At 36.6% G+C, this 18,232-nt stretch overlaps 1 protein-coding gene across 1 annotated transcript; it reads right to left on the bottom strand.

The window, feature by feature from the left end:
- Positions 1 to 1,556: 1,556 nt before the first annotated feature.
- Positions 1,557 to 16,834, bottom strand: LOC139731810 (uncharacterized). The gene is made up of 5 exons (XM_071642686.1): positions 16,738 to 16,834; positions 11,007 to 11,378; positions 8,796 to 8,915; positions 2,757 to 2,906; positions 1,557 to 1,660 (listed from the first exon to the last, which is right to left on the bottom strand). The coding sequence occupies exons 1-5, from the start codon at positions 16,832 to 16,834 to the stop codon at positions 1,557 to 1,559; spliced, it is 843 nt and encodes a 280-aa protein (XP_071498787.1).
- Between the last annotated feature and the right edge of the window lie 1,398 nt (positions 16,835 to 18,232).

Here is an 18,232-nt window from a genome sequence, read left to right as displayed (position 1 = left end):
CATTTTACAAGCACTAAAGCTGGGATTTTACTTCGTCTGCAAATAGTAAAAAAATGTCTTCAAGATGGAGGATGGCCACATCCTACGTTAAAAGTCTTATGTACTGTTATTATCGTTTTAATTCCGTTTGCATATATTGTATTTCAATTGAATGACAATAGTTGTGTATATAATCTGTACTGCCAACATTTTATATGGCCATTGCATCATAATACAATGTACGCACATGCACGTACTCCCAAGTTTGTGTGTTTCCTAGTATGACGTAGGCCTATTCTGTATGTATGTTTCTATTTCAAGATCTCTCTCTCTCTCCACTTCTATCTCTCCTCTCTCTTTCTTTCTCTTTATCTCTCTCTCTCTCTAATATACAACATTAGTTGCTCTTCAATTACTTTTTCACACTAAAGATAGTGAGGTTTGTTCTATTGCATAGTCATTTTCAATTTGTATTTCTTTTCGCACCATTAATATGAAACGTCATACGTCATATTGCATCTATCAGTGTGTATATTAATTCATTTACTTTCAAAACGGTAACCTGTACTTATTATCGTCGTGTTTAAAATACTATACTGAGCAAAAAAGATAATGAAAATAGAAATGAGCAAAGCTGTTCACTCTGTAGACAACTATGTATTTATTACCAGTTCTCCGTCGTTTGGTCAACATCGATAACAGTTACATCTATGCAGCAAATTACGGGAAAAGACATTTCACACGACATTTCACAAAAGTATACAAGGGCCAGAACATCAGTGATAGAGGATGAATGTTAGTTTTCAGTTATAAGACATACTGAGTATCATCGGTAGAAAACAGCTACGGAATTGCACGATGATACGAGGGAGACGAATTACACGTGCATGGTATGAAGTATTATTATCTCGTGAGAGATATCGCAATACATAGATATAGCGGGAAGAGCAGAGTCTGTAAGATATATAATTTCAGTGTGCCTACAGTATGGTGAGACTACGGACACATCTTTCTTTCATGACACAATTTTATATTGCTCACAGGGTATCATTCAGTACAAATATATCACATCAAAGTTCTATGAATAGATGATAAATGTATTCTTTTCTTTCTAGATATTGAAGGAAACATTGTGTTACAAATGTTTCCTGCTTAGTACCGTAACGGTTTGAAGGTTTTTGACATGTTGATGTATTGTTTGTATCAACTAATTTTTCTGTTCGATTTCCTTGCATATTCTTTTATAATCGATGTATGTTTTGTTTTCATATGGAGCTCGATAAATTCGCGTAGTGCACCATCAAGTGGTAAACACTTAGATAATCATAGTGACGCACTGGTATTATCCTTTCTTTAGACCTACCTTAAAATCTGTTCATCTCTCCATCCTGTAGCTGACACTTTATCTTTTCTATCATTAAATGTTTCGTTTCTCTTTTTTTTTCTGCGAGAATATGCTTGTATTTTCTGAGACGTATGAAACATTTGTAACACAATGAGTATCATCATATTATAGCGAAACATACAAGTCACATCTTAGAACGACGTCAAAACACTCTAGCGCCATCTTGAGTTCTTTAGGCAGGACAGTTGGCCTCGTCATTGGAGCAGTCGATGACACCATCGCACTTGAAGCCGTACGGGATGCACTTGTTGTCACTGCACGTGAAACCATCGCAGGCTGCATCAAAGAACAAGGAAACAGAGAATAGCAAACAATTGAAAGCAGGCTCAACTGTCACACAGTCCTGACAAGCGTACTTCAAGTATATGCAAAGAGCTTACAACGATTGTGGTGGAGAGGAGAAAAATCTCTTAGAGTACAATATGTACACGCTTGTAGTGAGTAGTGTGTGTCATTGAGCGTGTGTATGTGTGTGTACGTGCGTGCGTGTTAACCATATTAAAGATGTGATTGTGCAGTACTATCTCTTCCATGGACTTAGAACAAACTTTAATGTTATGTGACTTATATGCAAACAAGAAATAGATAGAATATTATCACATAAAACATACATTTTACCTTTTTGCACTACCGGAAAGTTTGAAATGTACAACCAAAGTGATAAACGACTTTGCTACTTCTTTATGTTGAAAAGGTGGTGTTGTTTGTCCTTAGACAATTACCAAGACCATCGAAAGCAGAAGAAAAAGAATACCAGAAGTGTTTGCTGTCAAGCGAAGGTGTCACCAGAGACAAAGACAGCTAGACCAATAATTGACAGATGGAAAGATAAGTAGGTGTGGATAGATGGATGCTAGATGGATAGAAAGATGGATAAATATCATTTTACGCAGACAAAATAGCGGGATGTCGAACGAGATCCAAAACCTGCTAATTGCAGCCAACAGCAATTAATTTGTCGACCAAACTGCCCATGCTTGAAATCTAACAGAATGGTGACCCTTGTCCTAGTATTCATGTGTCGTTTTGAATGAAGGTATAAAAAATCTCGATATTATTTTCTCCAGAGTGCACACACTCACCGCGTTGTAAATTATCGTTTTAATTCCGAAATGATCGCAAGATTTCTTTGAATCTAGATCGCGATGCACATCGATCGCACTGTTAAATGAAAATATGCTATGTTCCTAACTGGCAAAAATTCAAAGTTTTGGATATAGATGCAAGTCCAATCACTTGTATCTCGTCAGCGTGAATAGACAGAATGGTGGATAAATTGTGTGTGTGTGTGCATGTGAAAGAGCGAGAAAGAGAGAGGGAGAGAGAGAGAGAGAGAGAGAGGGGGGGGGGGGGGCGGAGGTCGATGACTCACGACAATTCTGCTCGTCTGCTCCATCGTTGCAGTCCGCCGCTCCGTCGCACACCCACTGCGGCTCGACGCAGCCGAAATCGTCGCTCACACACGGGAAGCAGGCGGGGAGCTCGGCGTTGTCTTGTGCATGATCCAACGTAGCTTCACCCTCTATCATGTAAAGGAAACAAACAAACATACGAATATACTATGCAAGGTAAGTTATCATATGCGGAATTGTTTATGGGTTGCATAGGTACAACGTGACATTCATCATTTCGTTACAGTTCTAACACGGATACTCACCCCAGCTTGAACACCAGTGTTTCTAATAATATATTTTGGTGCTCTTTCTCACCATCCTATATAGCGAATATATTACTCTCCATGGTATAGCCATATTTGGCTGGGCCTTCATAGCCAAAGTAAAAAATACCATAAACCTGCAAGTAGGCTAGTAGGCCTATATGCAGTTGCGGTGCCTATTTTTGAAAATGCTGCAGTCAAGATCATGTACTATTTAAACAATAGAAAAATATATATATATATGAGTGATCCTATAAACATCATATAACTTTTGGATACTCATTCTCTCACTTGTAGAAATACAAAAAATCTAAATACCCCGTAGTGTTAATTACGCATGTTTTTGACAACACGACCAATCCAAAAAAGTTACCGATTTGCTGACATAGAGGGCAGTAGAGAGTAACACACCACTACAGCGTCAGGATAATAATTAATTAGCAGTTGCCATGGTGTTATTCAATTCACGCAAGGCTTCTGCCCTACTTTATTAAAAGGAATTGAATGTTCTTGTTTGCCGAAGCAAGCATGCGTGCATTAATGAAAACCGCTTAAAGTTGTGCCCAATTATCAAATGTGATGAAGACGGGCGCATTACCAAATGGCTACTCGCGTGACAATATTGCAGGAATCGCTGGCGTTGGGCTCTGCTGCAGTATACTGCGTTATATTCTACGAAATCGCATTATCCTAAAAAAATATTAATAAGGCACTAAGGACGCTGTGATTGCAAATTTTGTCATCTTCCAAGATAGGCATAGCCCTCAGTCCCTACACTGGTCAATAGAAAAATCCTTGTCAATTTCTCAAAGGCCCAGTCTGGGTTCTATCAACTCATAATGTATTATTAATGTAAAAAAGGCATGATGGAGATAATGAATTATTACGAAGATATAGTCGTTATTCATATTCGTAGATTTATGTCATATATAACCTATGGGTATTCAAATCATCATATAGGCGTATGAAATAGTAGTAATAGTTTTTTTTTCTTCATCTAAACATGTTGTATGTATAATGGGAGAGAGAAAGAGAGTATGTATTTTCTGCATTTCTCCCTTGTCTTATAAACGTATATGTATACATATTATATTATATCATTGTATATAAATGTATATAGATTATCATACAATGTTTATATTATACACGCACACCCACACACACACCCACGCACACACACACACGCACACACACACACACACACACACACACATACAGGGACGGATCCAGGAATTCCGTTAAGAGGGGGCGCGTTTACAACATTAAGGGGGGGGGGGGACACGCACCCCTCCCCCATTTTTTTCTTTTTATATCTTTTGCTTCAACAAAAAAATAAAAATAAAGAGGGGGGGGGGGCGGTGCGCCCGGTGCGGTCCTCCCTGGATCCGCCACTGCATACACGTATATAACAAATTAAAAGAGAAATGAGTGTAGGGGATAGACAAATACATAGAGAGATAGCGAGGCAGAGAACGTGTCACTGCACTGAAAGTCAATGATTCAAAATGGAGTAGCAACAATCATGACAATGTTTATAAGAGATTAGGTTACACATAACTAGAGTAGGTAATTACATGTACTAGTAGCCACAATGGGCCATATTAAAGTATCAGAATAGATTTAGTCCGAACAGGGTGGTGTTTTGGCGAGAGAGCCTAGTACCTCCTTGGTTTGAACAGTATAATGCATACATGTGTGTGTGTATGTACCCGTGCATGTATGGATGTGTGTTTGAAAAAAACAGATTTCGTTTTTGGTGAAATGAGTCATAATGTAAGACTGACATATTCTGTAAAATGTTTGCGTGTAATGCACTATGTCTTACTGAAATGTTTTGTTTTGTTTTTGTGAATGTGAGTTTTGTGGCACTGGACGGAATTCGAATAAGGAATTGAAAAAAAAGTGTATATGTGGATATGAATGATGTTTCTGATTATGTTTGAATACTAATGAGCATTTGAATGTGTAAATGTGTGTAAAGTGTCGTATAGTTGAATAGTTTTGGTTGAGATGGAAATTCAGGTTAAACTTTTGCGAGAAACCAAATCAGAAAACTAATTAAAAACCACTTATATGACATATTAAAGAGCATTCAATTCTGAAAGGAAATAAAAGTTTATCTTATGAAAATCGGTTTTGAAATGGCTGACATTTCCAAAAACAAAGAGATCCTGATAACGGCGGATTGGTCCAACGTTTTATTAAAACGACTTTGTTTTACGTTGTTGATTTATATCCCATCAAATAAACTTTTAATTCATCTAGGAATTGTGTTCTGTCTAATAGTTCAATGAGTGGTTTCCGATTATCATGAGGAAAAAAAAAAAGAGTTAAGATATAAGTCCCCATCTCAACCGAAACTATACTGTATACACCCTTTAATATACTGGTATGCTTATGTGTGTATAGTAAGACGCGAACGAAAATCCTGACAAGCATGACGATACGATGGGCCGCAATTGTGATTATGAATATGCTTTTTGTTTTCTTCTGGCGAAAATGTTTGATTTCCTCTTTAATAGTTCGGCTTTAAAAGCAGGTCTGCTGGAGCAATCATAGACACATTATTATGCGACTGATCGGTAAGGATTCCGGAACTACCTTGGGTACCACTTGTTTTCCTGAGATATGTGGCCGGTGGTGGTGGTGGTGGTGATTGGCCGATTGAAGGGGGAAGATTAATCGCGAAGCTGTAGGCTCATTGATAGGAGCTGAGAGGAAATTGACAAAGAAGCCCGGTTTCGAAACCAACGGTGACTCTTCCAGTCAGCGAACAGATAACGCCAGGTATGGAGCAGACGTTCGCAGTGTGTGTGTGTGTGTGTGGGGGGGGGGGGGATCGATTCGAGTTAATGGGGCATACTATATCATTTCTTCTTTTGTTGTTGTCGCTGTTTTTTTTTTTTTGATTATTTTTTTATTAAGGTTTTTGCTTCGAATGATAAGATGCACATTCCGAATCATACACGAGGCAGGGGTCTTTCAGTAGAGCGTCTATTAGCGATTGAAAAGAGAGTAATTGTACTTTTCAAACTATAATAGATTATCATCCGCCCTCATCATCTATCATAGTAATTATTTTCTCTTTTATGAAATGACAGAAAAAAAAGCGAAAGAAATGTGTCAAATTTGCTGTTCGTAATAAAGGTACACTTATAGAGAGTGTTCCTTTTGTGCTACATATTTTTAGTCAGGAAAATACGCACGAAATCTCGGCACATTTCAACAGAGTTTGTGCACTAAATTATGATATGACATGACAGAACGTTATTAACCATTTTTCATTACAATGAGTCAAATTTGTGCACAGACTTTACACACAAAGCTACGGACGGCAAATAGATGAGTCACATAGAGGGTCAATGATAGAAAACGATATGTTCCTGTTTATTCGACCCAGGTTTTATCGGCACTAGAAATGCAGCTTTTAAATGCTTCTTCCAATCTATATGGATCCAAATTACTAGCACATGTATTGGATCTGTTCCGCTGCGCTCTCTTTTCTCGAATCCTGCCCGACCCACTTTCATTGTCAAAGGGGTTTCCCGAAGGTTTCATCCTCACCGAATGACGAGGTTTCAAGTCCGAATTAAATAGTAAGGGATTACACTGTCAAAATTCTCAAAAAGGGTACGGTGCTAGAGCTACATCATGTTAGAAAGTGGCACTCGTGTACACCAATGCGTTAAATAGAGAGTAGCACTCTTGTCTACCAATGTATTTATTGGTATCGCCTGAGCTGCCGTATAGCAAAGGTCGACATGGTGTGAGAGCCTTTTGTCGCCTCTTGGCCGCATAATACAAGGTAATCTGTGAGGGTGCGAAGGACCTTTCAGCTCTGGTTTGTGTCGATAATGGATACACGTTTGCCTTAAGGGTACTCGTTTATACCCCAAGGATATATCGCTTATGAGAAGGGTTTGGGTATACAGCTTTGGGGGATTTATGCGTTCTCCTTTGAAAAAAAAATGGTGACATGCTGATGAAGACTACTTACTACTCATTTCATCCTTAGATTTGTAGACGTACAGGCGGTACCGTTGATTGATGTTACCTGCTTTGTTCTTTTCCCCGGAACATTATGTATGTGTGTGTGTCTGAACGTATGTATATGGATAAAAACACAATAGGCCTATATTATGTGGATATGTTTTTATTTATATGAAACATACAGATATAATTGTATATATACATCATTTATCCTCTAAGAAAAAAGTTGTTATAATTCATACTTCATTAGACTGAAATGTATTACCGGAAAGAAATCAGGACAGTTTCGTGTGTCTTTAAAACAAGAACAAAAGTCCTTAATAATTTTGACAAAATCATTTCTAAAATGACAAAGAACAATGCGTTTGTTATAATACCAGTCTCAGAAGGTAAGCTGTAAGATCGCACTCTGGCATTCCAATTAAAATGCCCCCGCATGTGACTGCTCGCAGTTTTTTATCAAATCGTAGTGCTTTTCCCCCTTATCTGGTTCAAAATGGACTCATGTCAAATGAGCCTTAAACTGGTGCCATCCCAATATTAATCATAGTGATATCAAAATCCTAATCGCATGAATAAAATAATTTTGAAAATGTAGCCGCAATTATTCTTTCGACGTTATATCCCTCCCCCCCCCCCGAAAAAAGGAAGAAAACCAAACAAATAGAGAAAGTTATAAATAATATACTTGTCACTCTTCTACACAATGGCGATGGAAAAGCGGTTTCCTGGGAGCATAATCAGTCATGCATTGTGTATAGAGGGACATATGCAGCAATGGTGTTTTGTGGCTTCAAGCTTGAGTCGGGCATAATGATAACAGCGGTAAGAACGTATTACACTGTATAACTAAGTGGTTATCATTGCTGAGGGACGTTGGTTACACAAGTCCCATGTATTGAAATGCTCAACTTAGCTTCGTTCTGTTCAGTGTTGTAAATTGCCTTTCCCGACCATAAGGAGCGAAGATGTCACTATATATTATCCGTTTAAAATTTCTCCTCATCTTTCGATCGTAATTTCTGTCAAGTAAAATGAAGACTTATGACCGCCTTTCACGTGTATACGCATGCAGGGCTCCAGTCGTATGTATAATTATGGGGTTGCAGAAATATATAAGAAAAAAACAAGAAGAAGGCAGAAACACCAAAACAGATCAGGCCAGAAATTTGAAAGTTGATTTTGACGTACATTCGTTACTAACGAATGACTGATGCAACTAACATGACATTCGTTGCATATTCTCCCAATAAATTTCAACTCCCCCCCCCCCCCCCCCCCCCCCCCCCCCCCATCCGAAGGAAGCATAATTACTATGTCATTGCTTGCCGGCTTTCTTCTTTTTTTCTCGAGGACTGATGATTTGTAATTTAAAGGTTCACACCTGCTTTTCTAGCTCATTTTTTCCACTTCATCCAGTCTTTCAGCCTTCCATTTGTTTTGCACACCAATTTTCCCTCTTATGGTGTCATTTGCTTCTTACAATTTGATAATTTTCTTCTTCAAAAGAAAAAAAAAATCTTAAGAGATATATTTCTATTACGACAAGTTTTCTTTATACAGACAAAGAAAAGAATCCCATGTGGTATATAATACAAGCCAATAAAATATTCTTATTGTAAACACAATAATAAGATAAACCCATTGCTTTCAACAAGCATAATATTGATCATGTATCAAGGCTATTCGGATTGACGTATCTCAGAGACGACGGACTAGTGAAAGAAAGGCGAATTAAAGTCAGAAAAACTGAAACTAACTCACCGCCTTGGCAGGTGATTTCGTCCTCCTGACTCATCAAACAGTCCACGTGGTTGTTGCATCGGTCTTGTTCCGAAATGCAATGGGGCGAGCCGAGACAGGGTGACTTGCCAGTTGGACATTCTGATGCATTTCACGACATAGAAATCAAACCAAAAATTGAATTGAATTGAATTGAATAACTGAAACTGCACTGGTCTTGCACTCGAGACACAGTGAACAGTTCCAGCACGTTTATTTTCATATTTCACTTGACATCAAAATACATCCAAAAAAGAATACAAACCAAGCAAGATACAAAACATGTCATACGTCGGGACATGAACAGAAAGTGTGTCAGCATTCATAATGTACATAAGACTAATTCTCTATAACTTGTGAAATATGATGGAACCGCAAAAGCAAAGCTTGTAAGCGCAGGTTCCATGAAAAAATACCGGTGTAAATTTGCTATGCAATCAATGGAGATAGGACACAAAGTAATAATGATGAGACGATATGAAAGCTAAAATATTAAAGTACAAAGGGAAAAAGAAATAAGAGAATAAAGAGAAAAAGTGAAAAAAAAACAAAACAAAAAACAAGAACCCAAAGAATAAAAACTGAGTGAAAATATGGCATATAGGTATGCAGTAAATGTATGCAGTAAAATGCAGTAAAAGATAAGTTAAAAAAGATACAAAATCATCATAAAAACGAATTGCCGTGAAATTTGACATAATTATTTCCAAAGATGAAAGGGCGCATTTAATTTTTTTTTTTTTGCGTATAACACCATGTTCTTTTTGTTATTCTTTCTTATCACAATGCTTGTATACATTTCTTGTAAAGTGAATACATAAATGGGAGACGAGTACCTTCCATTCATATAACAAATTGTAATGACACACGGAAAGTTTTTTTTCATGATTTTTTCATTTTGCTTTCCCTTTTTCATAGTTAGCTATGAAAACATGAAAAAGTTCTTTTTTTCGCACAAAAGCTTGAATTTCTTTGAATAAAGTAAAAACACAAAGTCAAAATTGTTTACTTTTGTAAAAAAAAAGCTCTTTCAAAAAAAGTTTTAAAATTTCAGTCACCAGATTTACAATAAGCTGAAATAATCTAACGATTATTGAAACAAATGCATATAAAAAATCAGAAAATACAGTAAAACATAATTCCACTTGCAATCACGTATTTTGTATGCATTTCTTCAAAAGGTTTACTGGACATAGGCGAAAGCATTACGTAGGGACTAATATCCTTATCATGGCTCTGGATAAGACAGACAGACAGGAAGACAAACGGACACTGTTTAATGATGTTCTTTGATTAAATTTCATTCAAAATCAGCGTCATGTTCCTACAGAAACGAATAATAAGAAACATAACTAAGCTGTTCTTAAAATTTGTGCTGCTATGAAAATCACAATTTATAAAATATGATGAAATATCTTATGCAAAAATCTTATCAAGTATACAAAAGTGATACAAAACACCTAATATAATCTTAATCAATTTGATTAAACTCATCAACATCTGCTAAATTGTATAAAAATGTACACAAGATAATATAGCATTTCACGAAAGCCTGAAGTAAACTAAGATTACTTTGACCATAATTTAATAAGCTAACGAAATTCTTCAATCTTTTTTTCTCATATACAACAAAATAATCATATGTGCATGTGTACTTGCTCCATAGACCGAAAGAAAATACTTAGTAAATTATTTCCCTTCTTAATCATCCTAACTAGCACATCATTACCTTCAATACTTTACAACCCTCTAAACCACAACTACCACCCAACGCACATGAAACATCCCTTCACACAACGAACCTACCCGTGTTCACCACCACACACTCACCAAACAAATTGCCTCAAGAAAATCAAAGTAAAACATATACACGCACACACTTTTTATGATATTCTTTATTTGAATTTTATTCAATATCAGGCTGATTTTCACAATGAAATCAGTTTGAAAAAAAATAACAACAGATGTTCTCATTTGGGCTGCGGATTCACTTTTTTTTTTAACATACAATGAGATATATATCTATTTTTGGCAAATCAAACCACGTATACAAAAGTGATATAAAAGCTCTGCATAAATCTCAGAAAAAAAAAATCTACCTTGATCACCTGACCACCACTAATCAATATAGCAATATCTGCTTCATAACTCACACACACACACACACACACACACACAAACACACACACTCACCTATGGCGCTGACGTGCAGAGAGAACTCAACCTTCTCCCCTTTCGGGTGCGACACCAGTACGTAGGCAAGGTTGTTGGGCGTGGTGTACGCATGAGTGTTGCTGGGCGTCTGCGAGGAAGTCGGGGAGATTCTGGCGGTCTGGGAGGAGTCTTCCGTAGGGTCCGAACCGGATCCGGTGATGATGTACGACGAGGTGGCCCACTTCGTGTTCGACGTGAACGAGACGTCGGTGAAGCGGAAGAAGATAGTCGTTCCCGCAGCCGCCGTGAAGCGGAAGAGTGAAAACCAGGTGTTGGTGCTCGCCACTTTCACCGGGTTATTGTCGGCGGCGTGGACGATAATCGGGTCATCGATGCTCATGGTGTACGTTACTAGGGAGCGAATTACGGAATGATTACCAAAATAGTTAAGATTATAAGAAATCATGTTTATGATGGCAACAGAACAAAATGATAAAGGAATAGCCGAATATATGTGTAATACCACTCTATCTTTCAAGGACTTAATCTGTAAAATGCGCATTTTGGTATATTATTATACTTGTCATCAATGTCATATTTTGCCTTCATATTAATTGTTATTCATTCCAGTTTGGAAAACAAATGATGGTTTGAATCCAACTTTTCATCTTGTTTATGTGTCATTCCTGAAGTTAAACATTTGTTTTTCTACACGATATTATTCAAACGGAGAAATGAAAGAAAAAACACACCAACAAAACATCATCAATGAAATGGAGAAGGAAAAGTCTAGTGTTGCTCCTATCAAGGTAAGTATGCCGGTGAGAGAGAGAGAGAGTTAAAGGACAGAAAAAGAGAAAATAGAAAAAAAAAAACCAGAGAGTGAAACAGAGGGGGACCACTGTGACGGTCTTAAAAAAAATGATAATAACTTCATGAAGATTATGGTTTAAAATACACACTCGGTTGTGAAAAAAAAAAGTGTCAACAGCGCAGCGGCGGTTTGACCGGCAGTATGAACCAAATACATGACAAGAAAGGAAGCCTATCTCTTATTCTTGTTAGGAAAACCAAACTCAGTACAAGGAAAACAAAGCCAACGAATCAAAAGTAGGTCGAAAAAAAAAGAACAAGAAAAAGAAGAAATAAGGCAGCACAGTTCTACCCTTAAGAAAGTCAATATACATTTTTGTAAAGATTACACAGTGTTTTCCCACCCCAACTCAGCCCATCCGAACCCCAGCTTACCCCTTCTCTTCGATCTCAGCACCCCAGGGGGCCATTAAGAACACAGGTAGGCTTCGGGTAAGTGCATTGAACCCTGAAGGCATAAGTTCTGCTCTTTCCCCCTGTCCATGGGCTGAACAGAAAGCACGTCTTATTTTCTCCCTTTCGACTAAAGTGATTTTAGGAATACACATATTATTGCAGGACAAGTGGTGAGGCAAGGGAACTTGGTTTTTCCCCCTTAACCATTTTCTCTCTCCGCCGGGAATCAATGTCGATTACAACTTGTTTGTTAGTGTGTGTGTGTGTGTGTGTGTGCGTGTCTGTGTGTAAGAGTTTGTGTGGCTAAAATAGACAGTGTTTTTGACCCAGTAAGAAAAAAAATATGCATAAAATTCATAGCATGAGAGGTAGGACACTATTAATTTTTCAGTGGAAACATCACTATTAGTAGCTGACAGAAGAAAAAGAGGGTTAGGATGATACAACAATGAGAGTGAGAAATTAAAAAAAAAAAAGAAAAGGTGTAGAGAGAGTGAGAGGAAGTCGTTGAGACAGACCAAAGCATCTCCGTTATACACACACACTTAATTTTCAGTTTATGGAACGCTGAAAAAAAGGAACAAGAACTGCGACAATATCGACATACTATTTCTGAAGTGATTCTTACTCTCTTTTTGAAAATTATTCGGGCAACGCTATTATTATAAAAAAGGCACGTTTCACATGTACAGATGTTACCAAAGAACTATCAATTCACAGGCAAAAACGTTTTAAAATCAGAACTTAAAGTATACCGATACTATCTCTGTGCTTTCAGACGGAAATAGATACATACACTCATCAACCTACGACCCCCTCCCCAAACACACACACACAATCTACAACACTCACAAACACAAGATCCGCTTTCGCAAAGGCGGGAGTTATCAACGAGTACAGGCAGCGAGCGGGTCAGAAAGAGAGAGAGAGAGAGAGAGAGATACCGCGACAAGTGTTATACTTAGCCCGCGAAGGCAGTAGACATTTGAGAAAAGCCCGATTTACAATTCAAACAGAGAGAGAGAAAGAGAGACGGGGGGGGGGGGGAGAAAAGAAGAAAAAACGCGAAAGATATGATCTTTAGCGCTGGGAATGATAGATATGAACTGTAATTGCGGGGGAAGGAATCCAAATAGAAACAGTTAGGCGAGCAAAGGGCGCCCATCGGGTTTTACATTTCAGACCAGTCTGTGTTGTGCGGGATTATGAAAAGCAAATTAAAACATTAAAGACTGTAGTAAAGTCGTGTGTACACACACACACACATACACACACACACGCAAATACATTGTACATTCGACCAAAAAAAAGCACAAAAGAGAAAATGCACTTGCATAATTATGTATGTATCAATACCACTACTATACTTCTACTATACTGCTGCTACAAACTACTACTACTACTACTACTACTACAACTACTACTACTACTACTACATTGTACTACTACTACTAATACTACACACACATACATATGTACATATGTATACACACACACACACACACATATATATATATATATATATATATATATATATAACATTTTTATTTGAAGAATACGCATTTTTTTTCGGACATCCCTGCCCTTTTTTCAAGCAATTTTTGATTTTTCAGTAATCAAAAATCACTCGACAAATTCCATGGCAGGTGGCAGAATAATTGTGTGTTCTTTAAAATTAATGAAGTGTTGGTATTGACAGCAATAATATATTTTACGCTTGCAAAATGGTACTTATTCAAATTGTTTTTCTAACATATGCGTTTTTCACCTGCGCAAGAACTACAAAAACAAAAAACATCTTTGCATCAGACCAGCCCCAAGACATACCAGGTACTCCAAAACACTGAAAGTATTACATTTATTGTTTTAAAACAATTTTATATTTAACAATCTCTTGAAACAGTGAAACTTTACATAATATGAAAATCGTGCCATTAGGCTTTACATCGGGTCGCAATCAATGAATCATAGGTGTCTCTATTGGGCTAAAGAAATACAACTCCTCACCACTCCTGAGAAAATTGATATTGATAAAGTTATACATATTATTCACAAAAACCAGACACAGACAGTCATCATGATAAGTTTAACACACATCACTATGTGCTCATCTTTGAAAACACCCAGCATAGATTCCAGCAAATCGAGATTGTTTCATATCTCCAGGTATCGATTCATGACTTTTTGCTTGAAATCAGACATTGTTAGCGAATAAATTGATATGGAATGTTTGATGAAAACCAATTTGAAAATTATTTGGAAACAAAAAATTAATTGATTATAATTTGAATACCAGATATAATCTACAGAGATAAGAACATGAAAAACGATTTCATGATATCTAACTTGTAGGTGTTTTTCATAAATGGTTTGATTATATTGGAACCCCATGTAAATCTTATGTCACCATATCTAAGTATCGGTGCTCCTCACAGGGTTTATGACAATAAAAAGTGCTATATCATTCAATTGTTTTCCATCTCACATGAAAGATTTTCACTATCGCTTGGGGGTTTCACTGGAAAAACAAAACTATTGGTCGCATTCAAAAAATTACAGAAACTTAGTATTCGTTTTGATAACCAACTCTTCATATTCACCAAGCACGTCCTGATTTCTTATGATGAAACCTTTACTTGATCAGAATTTACTGCCATTTAAAGTGTGGCTTTTACATTGAAGTTGTGTAGCAATAGTATTCCTGGAGCATTTCATTATCATGTCACCCTGAATTGCTCCTTTCATAATTCAATATTAGGGATGCTCAAAAATATCCATACCCCATTAAACCCGATTTCAAAAAACACAATCTGTCCATATTTTTACTATAATTTTTTAGTATTGACCTTCTACCACCAATGAAAAGCCATAAGACTTGAAATCAGTTTAAAAATGCTTTATTTAAAAGAAAACTCTTCATCTTTTTTTTATGAAGAGCACATGGAGTTTTTTCATGTATGATTATGCAATGTTTTCCTCCTCTGTCTCTTTTTTCTGTTTTTCATTGTATCTTCCACATCTATTTCATCACGTGAATTTTCTCTGATCATTGCCCCTGCTGAAAATGTTTACAAAGTTTTGTTTATTAGGGATCATTTTCGAGCAAGCAACGGTTTTTTTTTTTTTTTTGTCTGTCCAAACCATTTTACGAAGTACAGCATGAAAAAAAAAACAATGTTTTTTTGATTTTTGTGGCTGTTATCATGCCTTGACATGGAAAAATGAAAGGATGAATTTGTAATTTTCGTATTCAAGTTTGGTGTAATTACTCTTGATCTGAAAAAAAAAAAACCTCGTTTTAGCTGGACACGCAAAACATCATTTTCAAGATCAAGGACAAAAGTATCATGATTCTACTATACTGCAAACATAATTTCTATTCTAAATCTGTTTCGTATTTTTTTTTTTTGTGGTGGTATTTGTTATTTGGATTTTCTTTTTATAAGTTGGTTCCATGGGATATCCCCGGCCTTCAGCCATGTCAGCTTTGGATTATGGGAAATACAACATCTACACAGTGCTGTAACAGTAGTGTCATTATTATTGACATATTTTTCATACAATTTTAAGGATGATTCAGTTGAATGTTTCCACGTTAGCATGCCTGTACAGTGACGGGGCATTAGATTGCACATTACTTGAATATGAGACAGTTCTGAAGCAAATGATTTGCACACAACAATAGATATATAATGTACTCTTAAATGAATCCCACAAGAATGGGAACAATCATCCCCCAGCATTCCCACTGATTCCCACTGATCAGTTACTAGCAATCCCCTTTAATGCATACACTAATATATATATAATTTTCGATAACGTAAAAATGCGTAATTCCCGGGGCCATTATTTCTTATTCAATATTCCATATTTCAAACTTCACAGATCAATTCGTGCACAGTCACTCGCGATTTTTTTCAAGAAACATGTCTCGTCAGTCAAAATAAGTCCTCTCGCCATTAGTTTCTTGACCTTTGGAAAAATATATAGTATCACTACCACAATAGTTGTACCTATCAAAACATGATACCAAAAGTTATAGCATACACTTGATGGTTGCATGATACGTCATAACTCCTGTTCCCAGATTTATTGCATAATATAATAGGCCACGTTAACATAGCTCACAAGCGAGTCAAAAAACATGAACCATCAATATTCTATTTTTTCCCCAGATAATCCAATGACTGTACTTGTACATGGAACTTGTACAAGTGCTTACTTGTTTATCTATCTAAAAGCCAAAGTTGATATTATTATAACATCGTATCCATGTTTTGTTGAAACTTATGTGATTCAAAGTATCTTCAAATATTATGTACTCATGTAAGCGTTATGTATATTGTTTTGTATTACTTTATATGGAAATAAAATCATTTGAATAGAACTGAATTGAATTGAACCCAACCATGATGACCGATGTTTAAAATCACAAAGGCTGTATTGAGTGGAATTACGTTATCAACACACAGTTACCAGGAATATGAATGTTCTGTCTTACCTCTCTGACCCCTGCGGTTACCGCGGACAGCCGAAATCTTTGACGCACACGCCAAAAGAAGCAAGACCGACACACAAACAGAGATACCGGCATTCATCTTGGATATTTCTTAAGAAAAATGTATATCCTGATTTTCGGTGACAAGATCCTTCAGTTTTCCAGACGCAGGCAAAATGCAAAGCTACTTCAAGGACAGTACACGCTGTTTTCTCCGGTGGTATGTGGCAAAAGTACAATCAGAGATGGTACGCCAACCAGTTAAATATGTACTTTGATTGTAAATAATCTGCGCGTGCGCATACCCCTCCATGTGATTGGCTGTGTTGCGTTGACGTAGATAGGGATACGACAAATAACAACGAAAATTCCGAAGATAATAGTAATGGCAATGTGAACAATAACCCACACTTGTGAGAAAATTCGTGGCGTTAGACGATATCCGCTGTCAATTTGTTGCCTACGAGGAATTTGAGCATTATGTATGCTTTAGTCGTATCAGAATATCTTTTCATGACCTTCACTTGGTCTTAGATACCTCATGATTTGAATAGATTCTAAACGACCGTGCCATATGTCTCATTATGGCATATGATTGCACTTTGAATGATACGGAAGCACGGTATCAACGTGACCTATCCTTTATTCAAAGAACATAATATACAGCCTTGAAAAATCCAAAAGTTCGCAGAAAGAAGCTACAAAGTAAGACTTTGAGAAACAACTTTGAAAAAAAAAAACGTGAGCTGGTCAGACATTCACCTTCAAGAGTTCTATCACACATAGAGCTTGAGCAACTACGTACTGCCGTAGCTGTAATATGCCGTGTGAAATTTAGATAATATACTAATTCTAATATTTTTATGATTCTATAATAGAACAACAGTTTATAATGAGGCAACGGTATACAGCATATAAATTCTTTCATACCATCTCCTCAACTTTCAGGCGGGAAAATGCTTGAGCAGTGACGTAATTATGTCATTTTGTTTATTTCATTTATCTGTATTCATTTTCAAAAAAATGAACAGTATCAGTGTACAAAACATATCAAGCCAAAGAAAAACCCAAGTTACATATTCGACGTTTATCGAAATATGATATGAACAGAAAATAATTTATGTTGTGAGGTCTAGATGCATGTATCTTATGTTGAAGTTGTTGATAATGGAGGGAAGCTTAAAAGTAAAGCATTATACCCTTATGCATGTTTAGACAACATATAGCTATGTTTACATAATATTTTCATACACGTTAACATAATCATTTACATGCATATCCACATTACATGTTTATCTAATGATGACATCCATCAAAAGGAGTTACACCCACAAGTAGCTCTGAAATGTTGATGCCCTTAGAGGCATAATATACCATTTGCAGATGAAATAAAAACCCAGCATTAGCGCTTCAAAAAAGTTCTAAAATGTGAGTTTGAGATAGAAGTAACAGTGTAAACATTTGAACCAGTACAATCGCTATTTTAATATAAAAAATG

Source organism: Diadema antillarum, unplaced genomic scaffold (genome assembly GCF_040938485.1).
Source record: "Diadema antillarum isolate AM-2024a unplaced genomic scaffold, OU_Dant_1.0 seq00000386_RagTag, whole genome shotgun sequence".
Lineage (NCBI taxonomy): Eukaryota > Metazoa > Echinodermata > Echinoidea > Diadematoida > Diadematidae > Diadema > Diadema antillarum.
This window is presented reverse-complemented; position numbering and strand designations above follow the sequence as displayed.

Excerpts from the sequence above, each read along its gene's own strand:
- LOC139731810 (XM_071642686.1), bottom strand. The coding sequence starts at position 16,834 with ATGAATGCCGGTATCTCTGTTTGTGTGTCGGTCTTGCTTCTTTTGGCG. Across the intron at positions 11,379-16,737 it reads TAACCGCAGGGGTCAGAGAG|TAACGTACACCATGAGCATC; the intron begins GTAAGACAGAAC and ends TTCGCTCCCTAG. Across the intron at positions 8,916-11,006 it reads TCTGCACGTCAGCGCCATAG|AATGTCCAACTGGCAAGTCA; the intron begins GTGAGTGTGTGT and ends GAAATGCATCAG.